The sequence below is a fragment of the Rhinopithecus bieti genome, unplaced genomic scaffold (assembly GCF_001698545.2).
Source record: "Rhinopithecus bieti isolate Rb0 unplaced genomic scaffold, ASM169854v2 scaffold_27038, whole genome shotgun sequence".
Lineage (NCBI taxonomy): Eukaryota > Metazoa > Chordata > Mammalia > Primates > Cercopithecidae > Rhinopithecus > Rhinopithecus bieti.
In genome coordinates, this window is record NW_016812221.1 from 795770 (window position 1) to 815789 (window position 20020).

The window sequence follows — 20020 nt, forward strand, 5'->3', positions numbered from 1 at the left end:
ATAACAGAGATATAAAGACTGAAGTTTCACTTACAACTCTGTAAAGGACTACTTCATACCCAGTTCTCTTTGTTTTTTCTATATTACGTAACAGCTAACCTACTCAACCAGTTCTCACTTTATACTTCCTCTGCTTTCTCACAGGTATCTTTTTTGTTTTCGTTGTTCATTCTATCTGGTCTCTGAATTTCATTTCTTTTTGTTTTTTCCTCCCTTTCCTTCTTCAAATGGACATATATTTCTATTGCCTAAATCCAACCTGAGAAAGAAAATTAAAAGTACATATATTGCTGTTATATTTAATCACCTTGAAAGGATTAGCTCATTACTCTTTGATTAATTGATATTTATTCCTTCACATACACTCTTAATATTTACAGAAATTTTAATCTTGTTAATCTTTTTCAAGACTCTCTATTAAATGCTACAGAGACTAGAGGGTGTACAAAAGTGTAGTAACTATCAAGGAATTCATGGCCTAGTGATGTGTCTAAATAACTTGCATTAGATATCCTCAAATTAGCAGTTCAGCAGCAAAAAAAGGAATTTCCAATTGGCATTTTAGGCTTGGATAATTTGGATACAGATTGTAGTAGAGAAACAAAAGACAGAAAAGGGTCATTTTTGGAGAAAAGGTGATGAATTCTGTAAGTTCTGAATTTTGTAAGTTCTGTAAGTTCTATAGTTGATTCTACAGCAAATGTTTAATGGAGGTACACTGATTTTTAGAGAGAAAAGGAGGAATGCATACATTTTAGGAGGCAGCAGCCTAGGACTGATGAAACAGGTGCCATGAAAACTGAGCTGTAGCTTTAAGGAGAGTAGTGGTTGTTAATATGAAATGCTGCAGAGTCCCTTAGGAGAATGTCCAGAAGGATTTGCAAAGGAGGTACTAATGTGGGCTGAAGCCGTGAGGTGGAACAGGTGCAGGGAAACTTCGTTTAGTGGGAGCAAATGAGGAAAAATATCCTTTTTGAATTAAAAAATAACAAAACCGATAAAAGTATGTACAAAGGAAGTGAGGAAAAAGGAAAACACGGAAGTTGCCTCTAATTATACTACTTTTTTTTTTTTTGAGACGAAGTCTCGCTCTTGTCCCCCATGCTGGAGTGTGATGGCACGATCTCAGCTCACTGCAACCTCCGCTGTCCAGGTTCAAGCGATTCTCCTGCCTCAGCCTCCCGAGTAACTGGGATTGCAGGCGCCTGCCACCTTGCCTGGCTAATTTTTGTATTTTTAGTAGAGATGGGGTTTCACCATGTTGGCTAGGCTGGTCTCAAACTCCTGACCTTGTGATCCGCCTGCCTAGGCTTCCCAAAGTGCTGGGATTACAGGCGTGAGCCACTGCGCCCAGCCTGATTCTACTACTTTAACACAGTTCTTGAAGTTTTTATGTGCCTTCCAGTATCTTATTTTGAAAATTTTCATTGTGAAATATCACACACAGACAGAAGTAATGCATGAACATACATGTACACTTAATAAATTACTGTAAGGCAAACACCCATGTGACCAAGGTCAATAAACACAACACTGCTAGGTTCCTTGCGAGCCTTCCGTGTGCTCATCCTCATCCTCCAATAAAGCTAATCATCTCTTTGCTTTTATGGTAAAGTAGCTTCCTTGGTTTTCTTTATAGTTTCATCAGCTGTTGGCATTTGTGTTCACTATAGTTTAGGTTTGTGTGTTTGTGAACTTTATATAGAAAGATTTATAATGTATTTATTGATTTGCTTCGCCAAATTTTAAAAATGTTTTTAGCTGTGCATGGTGACTCATGCCTATAATTCCAATACTTTGGGAGACTGGGTTGGGAGAATCACTTGAGGCCAGGAGTTTAAGACAAGCCTGAGCAACCTAGAGAGACCCTGTCTCTACAAAAACATTTTAAAAGCTAGTTAGGTATGGTGGCATGTGCCCATAGTCCTAGCTACTTGAGAGGCTGAGGCAAGAGAACCACTTGAGCCTAGGAGTTTTAGGCTACAGTGAACTGTGATTGTGCCACTGCACTCCAGCCTGGGCAACAGAGCAAGAACCTATTTTTTTAAAAGTTAAAAAATATTTTAACGTAATTGCTCTTAATAGTTTTTTTCATTGTACAAGTAAGTATACCACAATTTATTCTTTCTACTATTGAGGGCTTCTTAAGTTTTTTGCACATTTAGAGATACTGCAAGCAATGTTGTTACTGTTCTTGTATCCTGATACATATTGGCACGTTTCTCTGTGGTTTATATATAGGACTGGAATTGCCAAGTTGGAGGATAATGCACCTCTTTAAGTCATTAGATAATGCCAAAATGTTTTCCAAAGACCCTTGACTGATTTATATTCCCACAAATACAATAAGTGAATGCCTGTTGGGCATCATAATTTTCACCTATCAGAAGGGTGTGCAGTGGTAGCTCATGGTTTAAACTTGCATTTGTTAGGCTGTTAATGAAGTTGAGCACCTTTTCACATGTTTATTGAACGTGTAGGTATCCCCATCTGCGAAGTACATCTTGAAGATTTTTGCTTATTTATCTATTGGATTCTTTTATTGACTTGTAGAAGTTATATATTTTAGATAGAAATCCTTTGCTAATTATATGTACTTCAAAATCTTTCACATGTGGCTTGTTTTACCTTCATAGCTTATTTTGATGAACAGAAATTCTTAATTTTAGTGTAGTCAGATGTATCAATCTTTTCCTTTATATTTAGTATTTTTTTAGCCTGTTTAAGAAATATTTCCCTACTAAGGGATTATGATGAAGACATCTTCCTATATTTTCTTTTTAAAAAGCCTACTTGTTTTGCCATTCACATTTAGATCCATTGTTCACTTTATTTTGTCATGTGAGTTAGTAGTCAACTTTGCTATCTTCTGTATGGAGATCCAGTTATCACAGTACCATTTACTGATACATCAACCCTTTTCCTCACTGTTTTGAAATTAGTTAAATGTCAGTTTTTGTGTTTGTATGTTTCTAGGTTCTCAATTCTCTTTCATTTTTCTCTTTGCTCAAACCTATACAGCCCTAGTTATAGATGTAATGATTAACATTTTATTGTATTTGTCTTACTCCTGCCCCTTTTTTTCTCTGAATTATTTTAAGTAAACAGGGCTACCATTTAAGAGTTGTTGCTGCAACCTAGTGTAGCTCTAATCATTACCTGAACTATGTAGGTATCCAGGGAGCTGCGGGAGGCAGGCAGATTGGAAATCAGTGAAGAAGTAGGACTCAAAAAGGCCTGGCAGTTGGCAGATGGCAGACGTGAAGAGGACTGAGAAGCTGTGGTTGGCATCAGTCTTTTTGGTGGTATGATTGTTTCCTTAGTGAAATAAGGATCAGCAAGTTTGTAGGGGAGGAGGAGATGATATTGAGACTTGAGTTTTGGGTCTCTGTGGGATATGAATATATAAATCCAGTAGGCAATTGAGTATCATATTCAAGAGGTTTCAAATGCATATCCCTAAGCCCCACCCTGGAAATTCTAAATTGGTAGGTTTGGGGTGGAACCAAATAATTTGCATTTCTTTCTTTTCTTGGCTAGTCAAAAAAAAAAAAAAAAAAAAAAAAAAAGTGGGAGTGGAGGAGAAACAGAGAAATCTATAACTAGTTGTGACCAATGACGTGTAAACTCCACTGCATTCCGACCAGCCAGAATTTGCATTTCTAACAAATGACCAGATGATGCTGATGCTGAACTAAGGTAGACATTTAGGAGTTACCTGCACAGCTTCTTAAAATTTTGAATTTTCTTTGTAAAATCGTTGCATTCTGTTGTTGTTTATTCTTAAGCAACTTTCCTGTTTCTTTTCTATATTGCTTTTCTATAAGAATGCTAGTGAATTTGTATATTTATATCTCTTTATCTTTATTATAGAAATAAAAATACGGCTGGGTGCGGTGGCTCACGCCTGTAATCCCAGCACTTTGGGAGGCCAAGGTGGGCAGATCACCTGAGGTCAGGAGTTCAAGACCAGCTTGGCCAACATGGTGAAACCCGTCTCTACTAAAAATACAAAAATGAGCAGGGTGTGGTGGTGTGCGCTTGTAATCCCAGCTACTCGGGAGGCTGAGGCGGAAGAATCGCTGGAACCTGGGAGGCAGAGGTTGCAGTAAGTCGAGATCATGCCATTGCACTCCAGCCTGGGCGACAGCAAGACTCTGTCTAAAAAAAAAAAAAGAAAAAAAGAAAAAGAAAAAGGAAGGAAGAAGGGAAGGAGGAAGGGAGGAAGGAAGGAAGGCTCTAAATCTTTCTAGATTTTTTTCCTGCAGATACCATTGTAGTATATAGAATAGTTTCACTGCACTAAAAATTCTCTGTGTTCTGCCTAATCATCCATTCCTAACCCTTGGCATCCACTGATTTTTGTTACTGTCTCCATAGTTTTTGCCTTTTCCAGAATGTTGCAGAGTTGGAATTAACCTTTTCAAAATGGCTTATTTCACATAATAATGCATAGTAATATGCATTTTGGTAACTTGCGTGTCTTTTCATGGCTTGATAGCTCATTTCTTTTTAGCACTGAATAATATTCCACTGTCTGCATGTACTGCAGTTGACTTATCTGTTCACCTACTTAAGGACATCGTGGTTGCTTCCAAAGTTTTGACAATTTTGAATAAAGCACTTCTGTGTGCAGGTTTTTGTATAGGCATAAGTTTTCATTTCATTTGGGTAAATACCAAGGAGTGTGACTGCTGGGTCCTATGGTAAGAATATATTTAGTTTTGTAAGAAACTGCCAAAATATCTTCCAAAGTGATAGTACCATTTTGCATTCCCATCAGCAATGAATGATTGATATTATCATGTGATTTTATTTTTTTATCATGGTTGGTTGTTGGATTTTGCTGATGCTTTTATTGCTTCTATTGATATTATGTAATTTTACTTCTTTAGCTTGTTGATGTAATGGATTACATTTTACATTAATTGATTTTCAAATGTTGAACCAGCCCTGTATACCTGGGATAAATTCCACTTGGTCATGGAGTATAATTCCCTTTATACATTGTTGGATTAAATTGACTAATATTTTGTTGAGAGTTTTTACATTTATGTTCATGAGAGATACTGGTCTGTCATTTTTATTTTCTTATAATTCCTTTGGTTTTGATATTAGGGCAGTGCTGGCCTTATAGAATGAGTGAGGATTATTCCCTCTGCTTCTATCATCTGGGGATTGGTATAATTTCTTCCTTAAATGTTTGGTAGAACTTACCAGTGAACCCTGATGCTTTTGTTTTTGAAAGTTATTAATTATTCATTTGAATTTTTTTTTTTTTTTGAGACAGCGTCTCATACTCTGTTGTCCAGGCTGGAGTGCAGTGGTGCAATCATGGCTCACTGCAGCCTCAACTTCCCTGGGCCCAGGTGATCCTCCCACCTCAGCCTCCCAAGTAGCTGGGACTACAGGCACACTCCACCATGCCCAGCTCATTGTGCATTTTTTGCAGAAACGGAGTTTCACCATGTTGCCCAGGCTAGTCTTGAATTCCTAGGTTCAAGCAATTCTGCCCACCTTGGCCTCCTAAAGTGCTGGGATTATAAGTGTGAGCCACCGCACACAGTCTTGTTTGATTTCTTTGCTATTCAGATAGTTTTCTCCTTATTGTGTGAGCTTTGGCAATGTATGTCTTTCAAGGAATTGGTCCATTTTATCTATGTGATCAAATTTGTGGGCATAGAGTTATTCATGGTATTCCTTTATTATCCTTTTTATATCCATGAAATTTGTACTGAGGCCCCCCCCCTTCATTGCTGATATTAATAACGTGTGACTTTTTTTTCTTAATTAGCCTAGCTAGAGGCTTGATTTTAATTATCTTTTCAGAGAACTAGCTTGATTTGGTTGCTTTTCTCTATTAATACCCTATTTTTAATTTCATCAATATTTGTGCTTTTTTTTTTTTTGAGACAGAGTTTCTTTTTGCCCAGGCTGGAGTTCAATGGCACAATCTCGCTCACTGTAACCTCTGCCTCCTGGGTTCAAGTGATTCTCCTGCCTCAGCCTCCCGAGTAGCTGGGATTCCAGTTGCATGCCACCACGCCCAGCTAATTTTGTATTTTTAGTAGAGATGGGGTTTCACCATGTTGGCCAGGCTGGTCTCGAACTCCTGACCTCCCATAATCCACCCACCTCAGCCTCCCAAAGTGTTGGGATTATAGATGTGAGCCACCGCACCCAGCCTATTTTTTTTGAGACAGGATCTTGCTCTGTCACCTAAGCTGGAAAGCAGTGCCACAATCATAGCTCACTGTAACCTAAATTTCCTGGGCTCAAGCCTTCCTCCTCCCTTAGCTTCCAAATAGCTATGAGTGCAGACACATGCCAACACTCCTGACTAAATATTTTATTTTTTATTTGTAAAGACAGAGTCTTGCTATGTTATCCAGTCTGGTCTTGAACTCCTGTCCTCAAATGATCTTCCCACCTCGGCCTCCCAAAGTGCTGGGATTACAGGTGTGAGCCATTGCACCTGGGCCCTTTGATTTTCATTTCTCTTCTTCTTCTTCCTTTGAATTTAATTTGCTCTTTTTAAAATTTCCTAACATAGAATGTAGATGATTGATCTACATTTTTTTCTAATACATTAATTCAATGCTGTAAATTTTTCTTTAAGCACTGCTTTCACTGCATCCCACTGAAATAAATTGTATTTTCATTTTCATTTAGTTCAAAATATTTTAAAATTTCTTTTTAGATTTCTTGTTCGTGTTACTTAGAAATGCAGTGTTCAGTATCCATGTGTTTTGAGATTTTCCTTTTAATCTTTCTGTTATTGATTTCTGGTTTCATTCCATTGTGGTCTGACAGCACACATTACATGATTTCTATTTTTTGAAATTTGTTAAGATGTGTGTTATGACTAAGAATCTTGGTGAATGTCTTGTGAATTGGAGACGGATGTGTAATCTGTTGTTGCATGTAGTAGTCTATTGATACCAGTTGATTGATGGCGTTAAGTTCAGCTATGTTCTTGCTGATTTTCTGCCTGCTGGATCTGTCCAGTTCTGAAAGAGGGGTGTTGAAGTCCCCAACTATAGTAGCACTTTCATCTGTTTCTCCTTACTGTTTTATCAGGCTTTGCCTAATGTATTTTGATGCTCTGTTGTTAGGCACATGCACAGTAAAGATTTTTATGATTCTTTCTTGGAGTATTGACCCCTTTATCATTATGCAATGCTCTTCTTTAACCTTGATATTTTCCTTGCTCTGAAGTCTGCTGTGTCTGAAATTAATTTAGCTACTCCTGCTTTCTTTTGATGTTAGTATAGTATACCTTTCTCTACTCACTTATTCTAAACCTATATGCATCTTCGTATTTAAACTAGGTTTCTTGTACACAACATATAGTTGGGTCTTGTTTTGTGCTGCACTCTGACAGTGTCTTAAGTTAGTGTATTTAGACTGTTGACCTTTATTTATTTTTAAAATTTATTTATTTTGTGGCTGGGTTTGGTGGCTCATGCCTGTCATCCTGGCACTATGGGAGGGTGAGGCGGGCGGATCACGAGGTCAGGAGAGCGAGACCATCCTGGCTCTCTAACATGGTGAAACCCCATCTATACTAAAAGTATAAAAAATTAGCCAGGCGTGGTGGCAGATGCCTATAGTCCCATCTACTTGGGAGGCTGAGGCAGGAGAATAGCGTGAACCCGGGAGGTGGAGGTTGCAGTGAGCTGAGATTGCACCACTGCACTCCAGCCTGGGCGACAGAGCGAGACTCTGTCTCAAAAAAAAAAAAAGTTATTTATTTTTTTTAGAGACAGGGTCTCCCCGTTTCCCAGGATAGATTGCAATGATACAGTCATAGCTCACTGCTGTCTCAAATTCCTGGGCTCAAGAGATCCTTTTGCCTCAGTCTCCCAGTGTGCTGGGATTATAGGCATGAGGCACCACATCTAACCTCGTGTGTGTGTGTGTTTGAGGTGGAGTCTCACTCTGTAGCCCAGACTGGAGTGCAGTGGCGCAATCTTGGCTCACTGCAACCTCCACCTCTTGGGTTCAGGCAATTCTTCTGCTTCAGCTTCCCATGTAGCTGAGATTACAGGTGCCCACCACCACACTTGGCTAATTTTTGTATTTTTAGTAGAGATGGGCTTTCACCACGTTGGATAGGCTGGTCTCGAACTCCTAACCTCAGGTGATCTGCCCACCTTGGCCTCCCAAAGTGCTGGGATTACAGGCATGAGGCTCCGCGCCCGGCCCTCTTTTGTGTTTTTTTATTAAGCATTTTATATGATTTTATTTTCTCTTCTTCTCTTAGCATATTGATTATACTTCTTTTTCTTGTGGTTGTCCTAAAGTTTGCAATATACATTTTTTTATTTTTTGAGATGGAGTCTTGTTCTGTCGCCTAGGCTGGAGTGAAGTGGCATGATCTCTCCTCACTGCAACCTCTACCTCCCGAGTTCAAAGGATCCTCCTGCCTCAGCCTCCAGAGTAGCTGGGATTACAGGCGCGTGTGCTACCATGCCTGGCTAATGGTTTGCATTTTTAGTAGAGATAGGGTTTTCCCATGTTGGCCAGGGTGGTCTCAAACTCCTGACCTTAAGTAATCCACCTGCCTTGGCCTCTCAAAGTGCTGGGATTACAGGCATGAGCCACCACACCCAGCCTACATTTATAAAGAATCCAACCCTACTTTCAAATAATACTATACCACCTCATGTGTAGTGCAGGTACCTTATAATAAAATATTTCTCATTATTTCCTCCAGTCCTTAGTATCACTGTTGTCATTCATTTCACTTATATGTAAGCTGTAATCATAAAATACATTATTATTATTATTATTTTGGAGACAGAGTCTCGCTGTGTTGCCCAGGCTGGAGTGCAGTGGCACGGTCTTGGCTCACTGCAACTTCTGCTTCCCGGGTCCAAGTGATTCTCCTGTCTTCACCTCCTGAGTAGCTGGGACTACAGGTGCGTGCCACCACGCCCAGTTAATTTTTTGTATTTTATTTTATTTATTTCTAATTTATTTATTTATTTTTATTTATTTATTTTTTTTTGAGACCGAGTCTTCGCTCTGTCACCCAGGCTGAGTGCTGTGGCTGGATCTCAGCTCACTGCAAGCTCGCCTCCCGGGTTCAACGCCATTCTCCTGTCTCAGCCTCCGCGGGTAGCTGGGACTACAGGCGCCGCCAGGTGACCCGGCTAGTTTTTTGTAGTTTTTTGTTGAGACGGGGTTTCACCGTGTTAGCCAGGATGGTCTCGATCTCCTGACCTCGTGATCCGCCCGTCTCGGCCTCCCAAAGTGCTGGGATTACAGGCTTGAGCCACCGCGCCCGGCCTTTTTTTATTTATTTTTGAGATGAAGTCTCGCTCTGTCACCCACGCTGGAGTGCAGTGGCACCATCTCGGCTCACTGCAACCTCCGCCTTCTGGGTTCAAGCAATTCTTCTGCCTCAGACTCCCGAGTAGCTGGGACTACAGGTGCGCACCACCACGCCCGGCTAATTTTTTGTATTTTATTTTATTTTATTTATTTATATATTTTTGAGACAGAGTCTCGCACTGTCACCCAGGCTGGAGTGCAGTGGCACCATCTCAGCTCACTGCAACGTCTGCCTTCTGGGTTCACGCCATTCTTCTGCCTCAGCCTCCTGAGTAGCTGGGACTACAGGTGTGTGCCACCACACCCAGCTAATTTTTTGTATTTTATTTTATTTTATTTTATTTATTTATATAGTTTTGAGACAGAGTCTCGCTCTGTCACCCAGGCTGGAGTGCAGTGGCACCATCTCAGCTCACCTCAGCCTCCACCTCCTGGGTTCAAGCGATTCTTCTGCCTCAGCCTCCTGAGTAGCTGGGACTACAGGTGCGAGCCACTACGCTCAGGTAATTTTTGTGTTTGTAGGAGACAGGGTGTCACCATATTGGCCAGGTTGGTCTCGAACTCCTAGACCTCATCATCTGCCCGCCTGGGCCTCCCAAAGTGCTGGGATTATAGGCGTGAGCCACTGCACACGGCCTAATTTTTGTATTTTTAGTAGAGGTGGGGTTTCATTATGTTGGCCAGGCTGGTCTCAAACTCCTGACCTCAGGTGATCTGCCCGCCTGGGCCTCCCAAAGTGCTGGGATTACAGGTATGAGCCACCATGCCTGGCCAATTGTTTGTATTTTAGTACAGATGGGGTTTCACCATGTTTTCCAGGCTGGTCTCAAACTCCTGAGGTCAGGCAATCCACCCACCTTGGCCTCCCAAAGTGCTAGGATTACAGGTGTGAGCCACCATGCCTGGCCAATACATTGTTATTATTTTGAACAAACTATTGTCTGTGAGGTTAATTAAAAATAAGAAAAATAAGGCTGGGTGCAGTGGCTCACACTTGTAATCTCAGTACTTCGGGAGGCTTAGGTGGGAGGTGCTTGAGCCCAGGAATTTGAGGCTGTGGTGAGATATAATCCCAACACTGTTCTCTAGCCTGGGCAATACAGCAAGACACTCAAGACCCTGTCTTTTAAAAAAATAAAATATTTATTTTACTTTTACTTATTTCTTCTTAAATGCTATTCCTTTCTTTATGTAGGTCTGAGTTTCTGACCTGTATCATTTTCCATCTCTCTGAAGAACTTCTTTCAACATTTCTTTCAGGGCAGGTCTACTGGCAACAGATTCCTTAAAAAAACTTTTATTTTTTGTAAGAGAGTAATTTCTCCACTTTTGAAGGACAATCTCACAGGCTACAGAATTGTGGGCTGGAGAGTTTTTTTTTTCCTCTCAGCACTTTAAATATTTTACGCCACTCTGTTATTTTTCATGGTTTCTGAGAAGATCTGATGTACTGTAGTCCTCCCCTATCTTCAGGGGATATTTTCAGAAACCTCCGATGTATGCCTGAAACTGCAGATAGTATTGAACCTCATTGCCATTGGTTAGAAATATGTTCTGTTCATGTCTTCCACCCAAAAATTTAATGCCTTTTCCGTTTTCCTTTTTTTTTCCTTTTTGACAGGGTCTCACTTTGTCACCCAGGCTGGAGTGCAGTGGTGTTATCATAGCTCACTGCAACCTCAAGCTCCTGGGCTCAAGTGATCCTTTCGCCTCAACCTCCTTAGTAGCTGGGACCACAGGTGCATGCCACCACACTTGGCTAATTAAAAAAAAATATTTTTAGAGATGGGTACTCAAATCTTGCCCAGCTGGTTGCAAACTTCTGGCCTCCAGCACTTAGGCAATCCCCTTGTCTTGGCCTCCCAAAGTTCTGGGACGACAGGCATGAGCCACCTTGCCTGGCCCTTTTACACCTTAACTAAGCACTTCTGCACTGTGGTTGTAACTTTTGCAGTTTGAGGTGCAACAGCAAAACTAGCTGAATTGCTTTTTTTCTTCCTCACATGAATAGAAGACTCATTCTGCTGTAATCTTAGCAACCTCAGCATATGAGAGGGTTTTTCCTTATTAAGTGGAGAAGAAATTTCACATTTTCACATTAAGCACTTTGTAGCTTCTGTTTGGCATATCTGAATTGTCAGCATCACTACTCTCATGCTTTGGGGCCATGATTAAGTAAAATAAGGGTCAGTTGAACACAAGCACTACGATACTGCATCAGGGGATCTGACAGCAACTAAGTGACTAACAGGGGGGTAGCATTCGCAGCGTAGATATGCCAGGCAAAGGGATGATTCACATCCGGGGTGGGATGGAGCAGGATGGTGCGAGACATCACACTACTCAGAAGGGTGTAGTTTAAACATGAATGATTTCTGGAATTTTCTATTTAATACTTTTAAATATTGAACAAAGGTAACTGAAATGATGAAAAACTACAGATGAGAGGACTACTGTAATTCCCAGCCTTGTTCCTTTATAGGTAAGGTTTTTTTTCCTTTTACTTCTTTCTTCTTTATATTTGATTTTCTGAAATTGGAATATGATATACCTAATTGCAGGGTTTTTTTTTTTTTTTTTTTTTGTGGAGGGCGAGGGGGCACTTATCTTGCTTGGTGTCCTCTGTGTTTCCTGGATCTGTGGTTTGGTTTATGACATTAATTTGGGGAAATTCTCCATCATTATTTCCTCAAATACTGCTTCTATTCTTCCTTCTCTTTTAGTGTTTCTGTTATGCATATGTTACACCGTTTGTAGTTGTCCCACAGTTCTTGGATAATCTGTTCCTTTTTTTTCCCTCAATATTTTATCTCTTTTTCAGTTTTGGACGTTTCTATTGAGATATCCACACACAATACTCATGAGCCCATTGAAAGCATTCTTTATTTTCATTACAGGAATTTTTATTTCTAGTATTTTTTTGATTCTTTCTTTAAATTTTCATTTCTTACATTATCCATCTTGTCTTGCATCTTGTGTACTTTTTCTCAATAAAACTGTTAGCGTATTAATCATAGTTTCTTAAATTCCTGGACTGATAATTCCAACATCCCTACCATATTTGTCTCAGATTCTGATGCTTATTCAGTCTGTTCAAACTTTTTTTTTTTTTGCCATTTAATATACCTCATAATTTTATGTTGAAGGGTGGACATGATATACTGAGTAAAAGAAACTGCCTTTCGTAATGTAGTGGTAAAGTGTTGGGGGAAGAGAAGCATTTTGTAATCTTAAAATTATGGTAAGCCTGTGCTTCTGGACTAAGAACTTATTAGTTCTTTTTTTTCCCCCCACCTTATGTGGGACAGGATGGCTAGAAGGGGCTGGAGTAGGATATTTCCCTTTTCCTTGGTGGAAGGCTAGAGCTGGCTAGAGTTTGGTATTTCCTTTCCCAAGGGTAGGTTAGGCTCTGGTAAAATATTTTCTCCTGAGGGCAGGCCTTGTTAATAATGGAATACTCTGGTCTATTTTAAAAAATGGCTATTTTTACCTTAGCCCTTCCAAAACACAGGGGAATTTTCTCCAGTATTCACTCTGAAAACTGGATAGAGCTCCTGAAGGTAAAACTCACAGAACCCCAGGGACACCCAAGACTAGAGTTTTGAACCACAGACTTGTCCACACTGAGCTTCCAGCTGTTCATCAATTACAGTGCAAGTTCTCCTATCCCAGCACTGGTTCCTGCAGAGGTTTCTGCTTGTGGGTTTCTCTTTTGGTGAGTTGTCACTCACCATATCTTCCTGTCTCATTTTGGGGGCAGTTGTTTGCCCTGTTACTGCACTTCTCTGAGGGATCTTAGAAGAGTTTAGTTTGTTCAACTTTTCACTTGTTGTTAGGACAGAGTAGTGACTTCTAAGATCCTTGTAAGTCAGACTGGAAACTGCAAGTCTCCCTGTCATCATTTTCGTAATTTCCTTCTTCCTGTATTGATCTTAAATAACATTGGCGACAGAAGATATTGGGCCGTTTTCCCAAGAAAAGGGTGAATACGTCTAAAAAATTTCCTTTGAGTATATTACTTGCTGGTTTATCAAAGGAATCCTTTATTACATCAAGAATGAAACCGTGGTGGCTCATGCCTGTAATCCTAGCCCTTTGGGAGGCTAAGGCGGGCAGATTGCCTGAGCTTAGGAGTTTGAGACCAGCCTGGGCAACACAGTGAAACCCCGACTCTGCTAAGATACAAAAATCAATGAATCAATCAAACCATTAGCCAGGCGTAGCAGTGTGTGCCTGTAGTCCCAGCTACTCGGGAGGCTGAGTCAGGAGAATTGCTTGAACCTGGGAGGCAGTGGCTGCAGTGAGCCAAGATTGTGTCACTGGACTCCAGTATGGGTGACAGAGCGAGACTCTGTTTCTTTTTTTTTTTTTCTGAGACGGAGTCTCGCTCTGTCCCCCAGGCTGGAGGGCAGTGGCGTGATCTTGGCTCACTGCAAGCTCCGCCCACCACCACGCCCAGCTAACTTTCTGTATTTTTTAGTAGAGACGGGGTTTCACCGTCTCTACTAAACATTTTTCACCTTGTTAGCCAGTGATCTGCCCACCTCGGACTCCCAAAGTGCTGGGATTACAGGCGTGAGCCACTGCGCCCGGCTGAGACTCCGTTTCTTAAAGAAAATGATAAAAACAAACCTTGTATCTATAGGCTTTTAATAAGCACTGAGTTTCCTCAAATCCATTTGGCATCTATTAAAAAGAGTATGGAGGTATAGTAGGAGATGGGAAGAGGTTAGGTGATTGAGGAAGGGAAGCGGGTGAAGGGATATGTAATTAGCATTCTACTTTTATATCTTCAACATTGTTTTCTTGATTGTGTTTTTTTACTCTCATTGTTGTGAGAAATCATATGGCAAATAATACACTAAATCTGTGGAATTAACCCCATTTTTTCTTTTTTCTTTTTAATTGACACAATCACTGTACATGTTTATGAAGTACAATGTGATGTTTCAATACATGTATACATTGTATAATGATCATATAATTAGCAAATCCATTATCTCAAACATGTATCATTTCTATGTAACAAGAGCATTAAAAACTTCTCTATTTTGAAAGATAATTATGTAATCACCCTACCATGCAAGAGAACACTTGAGCTTATTTATTCTTCATATGTAATGATAACATCATACCTGTCCAACAACCCCCCCCCCCACCTTTTTTTAAAAACAGGGTGACATTCTGTTGCCTGAATTCCTGGATTCAAGCAGTCCTTCCACATTACTCTGCCAAGTAGCTAGAAGTACAGATGCACACTACCATGCCTAAAAGTTTTTTTTTTTTTTTTTTTTGGTAAAGACAGGGGTCTCACTTTGTCATTGTGTTAGGCTGGTCTCAAACTCCAGGACACAATTAAATGTCCAGGTTCACTTGGTATATTTCAGTTCCCAACAAATTTCCTTGAAGCCTTTGTTAATGAAACCTTTATCTTCTGGAGGGGTTTTTTTTTTTTTTTTTTTTTTTGAGACAGAGTCTCGCTCTGCTGCCCAGGCTGGAGTGCAGTGGCCGGATCTCAGCTCACTGCAACCTCCGCCTCCCGGGTTCACGCCATTCTCCTGCCTCAGCCTCCCGAGTAGCTGGGACTACAGGCGCCCGCCACCTCGCCTGGCTAGTTTTTTTTGTATTTTTTAGTAGAGACGGGGTTTCACCATGTTAGCCAGGATGGTCTCGAGCTCCTGACCTCGTGATCCACCCGTCTCGGCCTCCCAAAGTGCTGGGATTACAGGCTTGAGCCACCGCGCCCGGCCTGCAGTGGATTTTTATATCTGATCTCTGGTCTTTGATACAATTTTTACCCTGAGTATAATGAACTTGTTCTTGTGTCTTCTATCAATATTTTCTTCTGTGTTCTCTTTCCCTGTTTCTATCCTCAGTTCCTCAGTTTACATCTACAGGGCTCTTCTTTAGGTACTCAGCAGATACAGAATTGGTTTAAAGAAGAGGCAAGAAAGGAATTTAAAGTTTAATCTGTATTGACATAATTATTTTAATAGCTGTCTCACTGCCTCCCCTATCTTAATCTTTCATGTATCTTGTGTACCTACTGTATAGGTACAGATCTTGATCCATTGTTGAGATATGAATTAAATACTTCATCAAAGAAATGTACATTCTATTTTTCCTTAAAAGCTTACAGTGAGAGTGATAACATAACATTTTTCCCAAAGTGTCAATGTACATTTGACTGAAATGAAAATACATTTTTAGATGTTACTGGGAATTTTAAACTTATGTAAAAGTTGTTAGTACAAAGAATGCCCACATTCATCTTTGCTTATACCCATTTGCCTTATCATTTGACGTATGATTTTTTTTCTGAAACATTTGAGAATAAGTTCTATATATTATGGCCTTTTACCTCTATACACTTAAGTGTAGGTTTCCTAAAGATACGAATTTTTTTTTTGAGACGGAGTCTCGCTCTGTCACTCAGGCTGGAGTGCAGTGGCACAGTCTTGGCTCACCGCAACCTCTACCTCCCAGGCTCAAGCGATTCTCCTGCCTCAGCCTCCTGAGTACCTGGGACTACAGGTCCATGCCACCATGCCTGGCTAATTTTTTTTGTTTTTTTTTTTTTTGAGACAGAGTCTCACTCAGTCGCCCAGGCTGGAGTGCAGTGGCGCGATCTTGGCTCACTGCAAGCTCCGCCTTCTGGGTTCATGCCATTCTCCTGCCTCAGCCTCCCGAGTAGTTGGGACTACAGGTGCCTGCCACTACCCCCAGCTAATTTTTTTGTATTTTTCATAGAGACAGGGTTTCACTGTGTTAGCCAGGATGGTCTTGATCTCCTAACCTCGTGATCCACCTGTCTCAGCCTCCCAAAGTACTGGGATTACAGGCATGAGTCACCGTGCCCAGCAATGTTTTGTATTCTTAGTAGAGACAGGGTTTCCTCGTGTTAGCCAGGCTGGTCTCAATCTCCTGACCTCGTGATCCGCCTGCCTTGGCCTCCCAAAGTGCTGAGATTACAGGTGTGAACCACTGCACCTGGCCAAGAGTATGAATGTATTTTTAAGGAGACATTTCATATCATTTCAAAATTCTGTTCCCATTAAAAAATGATAAAGTCCATTGTTAAAATTTAGCATGGAGAAAATTACGGCTTATGTTTGCCAAGCACATTTGATATTAAGACACCGTATTTTTCTTTCCAACTTTCATTTTAGGTTAAAGGTTACTCATGTTACATGAGTAAATTGTGTGTCATGGGGGTTTGGCGTACAGATAATTTTGTCACCCAAGTAATCAGCATAATGCCCGATAGTCAGGTTTTTTAATCCTTACCCTCCTCCCACCTTCCACCCTCAAATAAGTCCCAGAAAAGACATAATTATATCAAATATGAGCTTCATAATAGTTCAGAGGGTAGAGTTGGAGGATCATAGGCTAGTTTTCAGAGAAACTGCTTTTTTTTCATTTAGAGTAAGTTATTGTAAGATGTTCCCTCAAAGGCACTAAATGAACAGAATCTAATGTCTTTGTGCAATCTGATGAACACTTGCATTGTTTAGTAGCAGCATTATGAAACTGCCATTTTTAGATAATTCTGGCAGTAAGTACTGTTTAAATGGTGGTGAAGAAGACTAGCAACCTGTTCTTCACAAATACTTATCTTTCTGATTGCTCTATTTTCCCCGCTTTCTTTTTTTTTTTTTTTTTTGAGACGGAGTCTCACTCTGTCGCCCGGCCTGGAGTGCAGTGGCCGGATCTCAGCTCACTGCAAGCTCCGCCTCCCGGGTTTACGCCATTCTCCTGCCTCAGCCTCCCGAGTAGCTGGGACTACAGGCGCCAGCCACCTCGCCTGGCTAGTTTTTTGTATTTTTTAGTAGAGACGGGGTTTCACCATGTTAGCCAGGATGGTCTCGAACTCCTGACCTCGTGATCTGCCCGTCTCGGCCTCCCAAAGTGCTGGGATTACAGGCTTGAGCCACTGCGCCCGGCCCCCACTTTCAATTACTTATATTTACTCTTTCTTCTTATTTACCTATATCTCTATCTCTATTTGATCTTTTCTTAAGTTCTGGGCATAGTACTCAAGATTTCAGTCACAGCTGTGAAAGCTGCTACTGATATGATTTTTAAAAACTTCATTCTGTTGCTAAAGAAGGGAGAAATGGCCTTATTTTATTCAATATAGGAAAAATGAACATTCACTTTTTTTTTTGGTATCTTTCAGCTTCAGAGTCAAGTGGTGAGATCAAAGACTTTTCACCAAAAAATGTCATTTATGATGACTCATCCCAGTATTTGATCATGGAAAGAATTCTAAGTCAAGGCCCTATGTATTCCAGTTTTAAAGGAGGCTGGAAATGCAAGGATCATACAGAGATGCTGCAAGAAAATAAGGGATGTATTAGGAAAGTAACAGTCTCTCATCAAGAAGCCCTGGCTCAACATATGAATGTCAGTACTGTGGAGAGGCCCTATGGATGCCATGAATGTGGAAAAACTTTTGGTCGACGCTTTTCCCTGGTGTTACACCAGAGGACTCATACTGGAGAGAAACCATATGCATGTAAGGAATGTGGCAAAACCTTTAGCCAGATTTCAAACCTTGTGAAACATCAAATGATACATACTGGAAAGAAACCCCATGAGTGTAAGGATTGTAATAAAACATTCAGTTACCTTTCATTTCTTATTGAACACCAGAGAACGCACACTGGGGAGAAACCTTATGAATGTACTGAGTGTGGAAAGGCCTTTAGCCGTGCCTCCAACCTCACTCGACATCAGAGAATTCACATAGGAAAGAAACAATATATATGCAGGAAATGTGGGAAAGCATTTAGCAGTGGCTCAGAACTCATTCGCCACCAGATTACACATACTGGAGAGAAACCTTATGAATGCATTGAATGTGGGAAGGCATTTCGCCGTTTCTCACACCTTACTCGACATCAAAGCATCCATACAACCAAAACTCCATATGAATGTAATGAATGTAGGAAAGCTTTCCGTTGTCACTCATTCCTTACTAAACATCAGAGAATTCATGCTGGAGAAAAGCTCTATGAATGTGACGAATGTGGTAAAGTTTTCACTTGGCATGCATCCCTTATTCAACATACGAAGATTCATACTGGAGAGAAACCCTATGCATGTGCTGAATGTGATAAAGCCTTCAGCCGGAGCTTTTCCCTCATTCTACATCAGAGAACTCATACTGGAGAGAAACCCTATGTATGTAAGGTATGCAACAAATCCTTCAGCTGGAGCTCAAATCTCGCTAAACATCAGAGAACACACACTCTTGACAACCCCTATGAATATGAAAATTCATTTAATTACCACTCATTCCTTACTGAACACCAGTGAATTTACACTGCAAAGAAAAACCACGAATGTATGAAATTTTTTTAAAAGAAGTATAATGCCTTACTTTTACTTCAGAGAACTCTTGGAAAGAAGCCTTATGTGAAAGTGATGAATGTGAAGTAATATAGCCCACAATTTATTCAACATCCTGGAGAAAAAAACCCAGAAATATGTGGAAAAGCCATTAATAACCACTTTTTTTTTTTTTTTTTTGCAATAACAAGGTGAAATCGATATTGTTGAGAAGATTCTTCTTCCATCTGGAAATATTGAGAAGACTTCATTTGGTAGGATTCCCTTACTCTACGTTTTTAAATTCCTACCAAGAAAGACTACATATCCAACAGACTGGAGAAAGCCAGAGATTATTAGCCCTCATTCTGCAACTGTCAACCAGGACGGAATGCATGGGCAAGGGATGAGCTTTACAAAGATGTACTTTGGAGATCAGGATATTCATGTTTAAGTAAAGTGATACAAACACAGTGATTCGGGAATGCCTTCATTTACAATGCAATACTTAAATTTTAATACCCTTGTAAGAGAAAAAGCAACTGTATAAATGAATGTAGAGTAACTTTCTGCAATATTTCAAAGCTGTATCAGAGAACTACACTGTGGGAAAACTACCATTGTAATGAGTGTAGCAAAATCTTAGATATCTGAAAAATCATACTGGATGGAATCTGTGAGAAAGGGTTCTATTTTGAGGGAAGGGGATTGCTTTTGTTTTTTAAGTGAATTCAGAAAATGTTATAAATAAATCTTTTGGTTTCTTATAAACCTTCTACTTGCTGATTTTTTCCCACAGCATGTGATTCCAAAAGTGTAACTACAATATTGACATAAAAAAAAAAGTAGTTTTTTTTTGTTGAAACATACAAACATAACTAGAAGTGTTTTTAGGTATTTTATGGTTTTAATTTTCAGAGTTTAGATTTAAGGTAATGCTAACTGACAGTTATCCTTGAATCTGACTGTAGACAGTTGTTATTCAGTGTGAAATAAGTATAAATAAGATACATCACAGAAAATTACCAAGGTACTCTTCCTGTTTTGTTCTGTGTACAGTAAAACCATTCTTTTGTAAGCATGTATTTAAAACTGTTCTGGCATTATCAGCTGCCCAGCTGTCAAAGCTCACACTGTTAGGGTGAGTTTGCTTTAATGAGGAAGGTAAGCAATTTTATTTTGTAGAAAGAAGTAGAGAATATGAATAGGAATGAATTTAGCATTAATGGCTGCATTTAGGGCACATTTGTAGAAGGTGTTATTAAATACAAGTAGTTTTGTAAGATCTGAAATTTGTAAAAGTTTTAGCCCAAAAACACCTTATTTACATGAACTAGAATTCTAAATA

General features: G+C 40.0%; 1 protein-coding gene across 4 annotated transcripts in view; it reads left to right on the forward strand.

Moving 5' to 3' along the window:
* ZNF140 (zinc finger protein 140) overlaps positions 1-19694 on the forward strand; it is a 22462-nt gene extending 2768 nt beyond the window's left edge. For 3 of the 4 annotated variants that reach the window (XM_017895671.1, XM_017895669.1, XM_017895668.1), the window contains one exon: positions 17519-19694. In XM_017895671.1, the coding sequence (XP_017751160.1) occupies positions 17519-18660 (1142 nt within the window). In that variant the 3' untranslated portion in view covers positions 18661-19694. Of the gene's footprint in view, positions 1-11754; positions 11822-17518 lie in introns of all 4 variants that reach the window. The other variant, XM_017895672.1, reaches the window with a different exon arrangement.
* Positions 19695-20020: the final 326 nt, after the last annotated feature.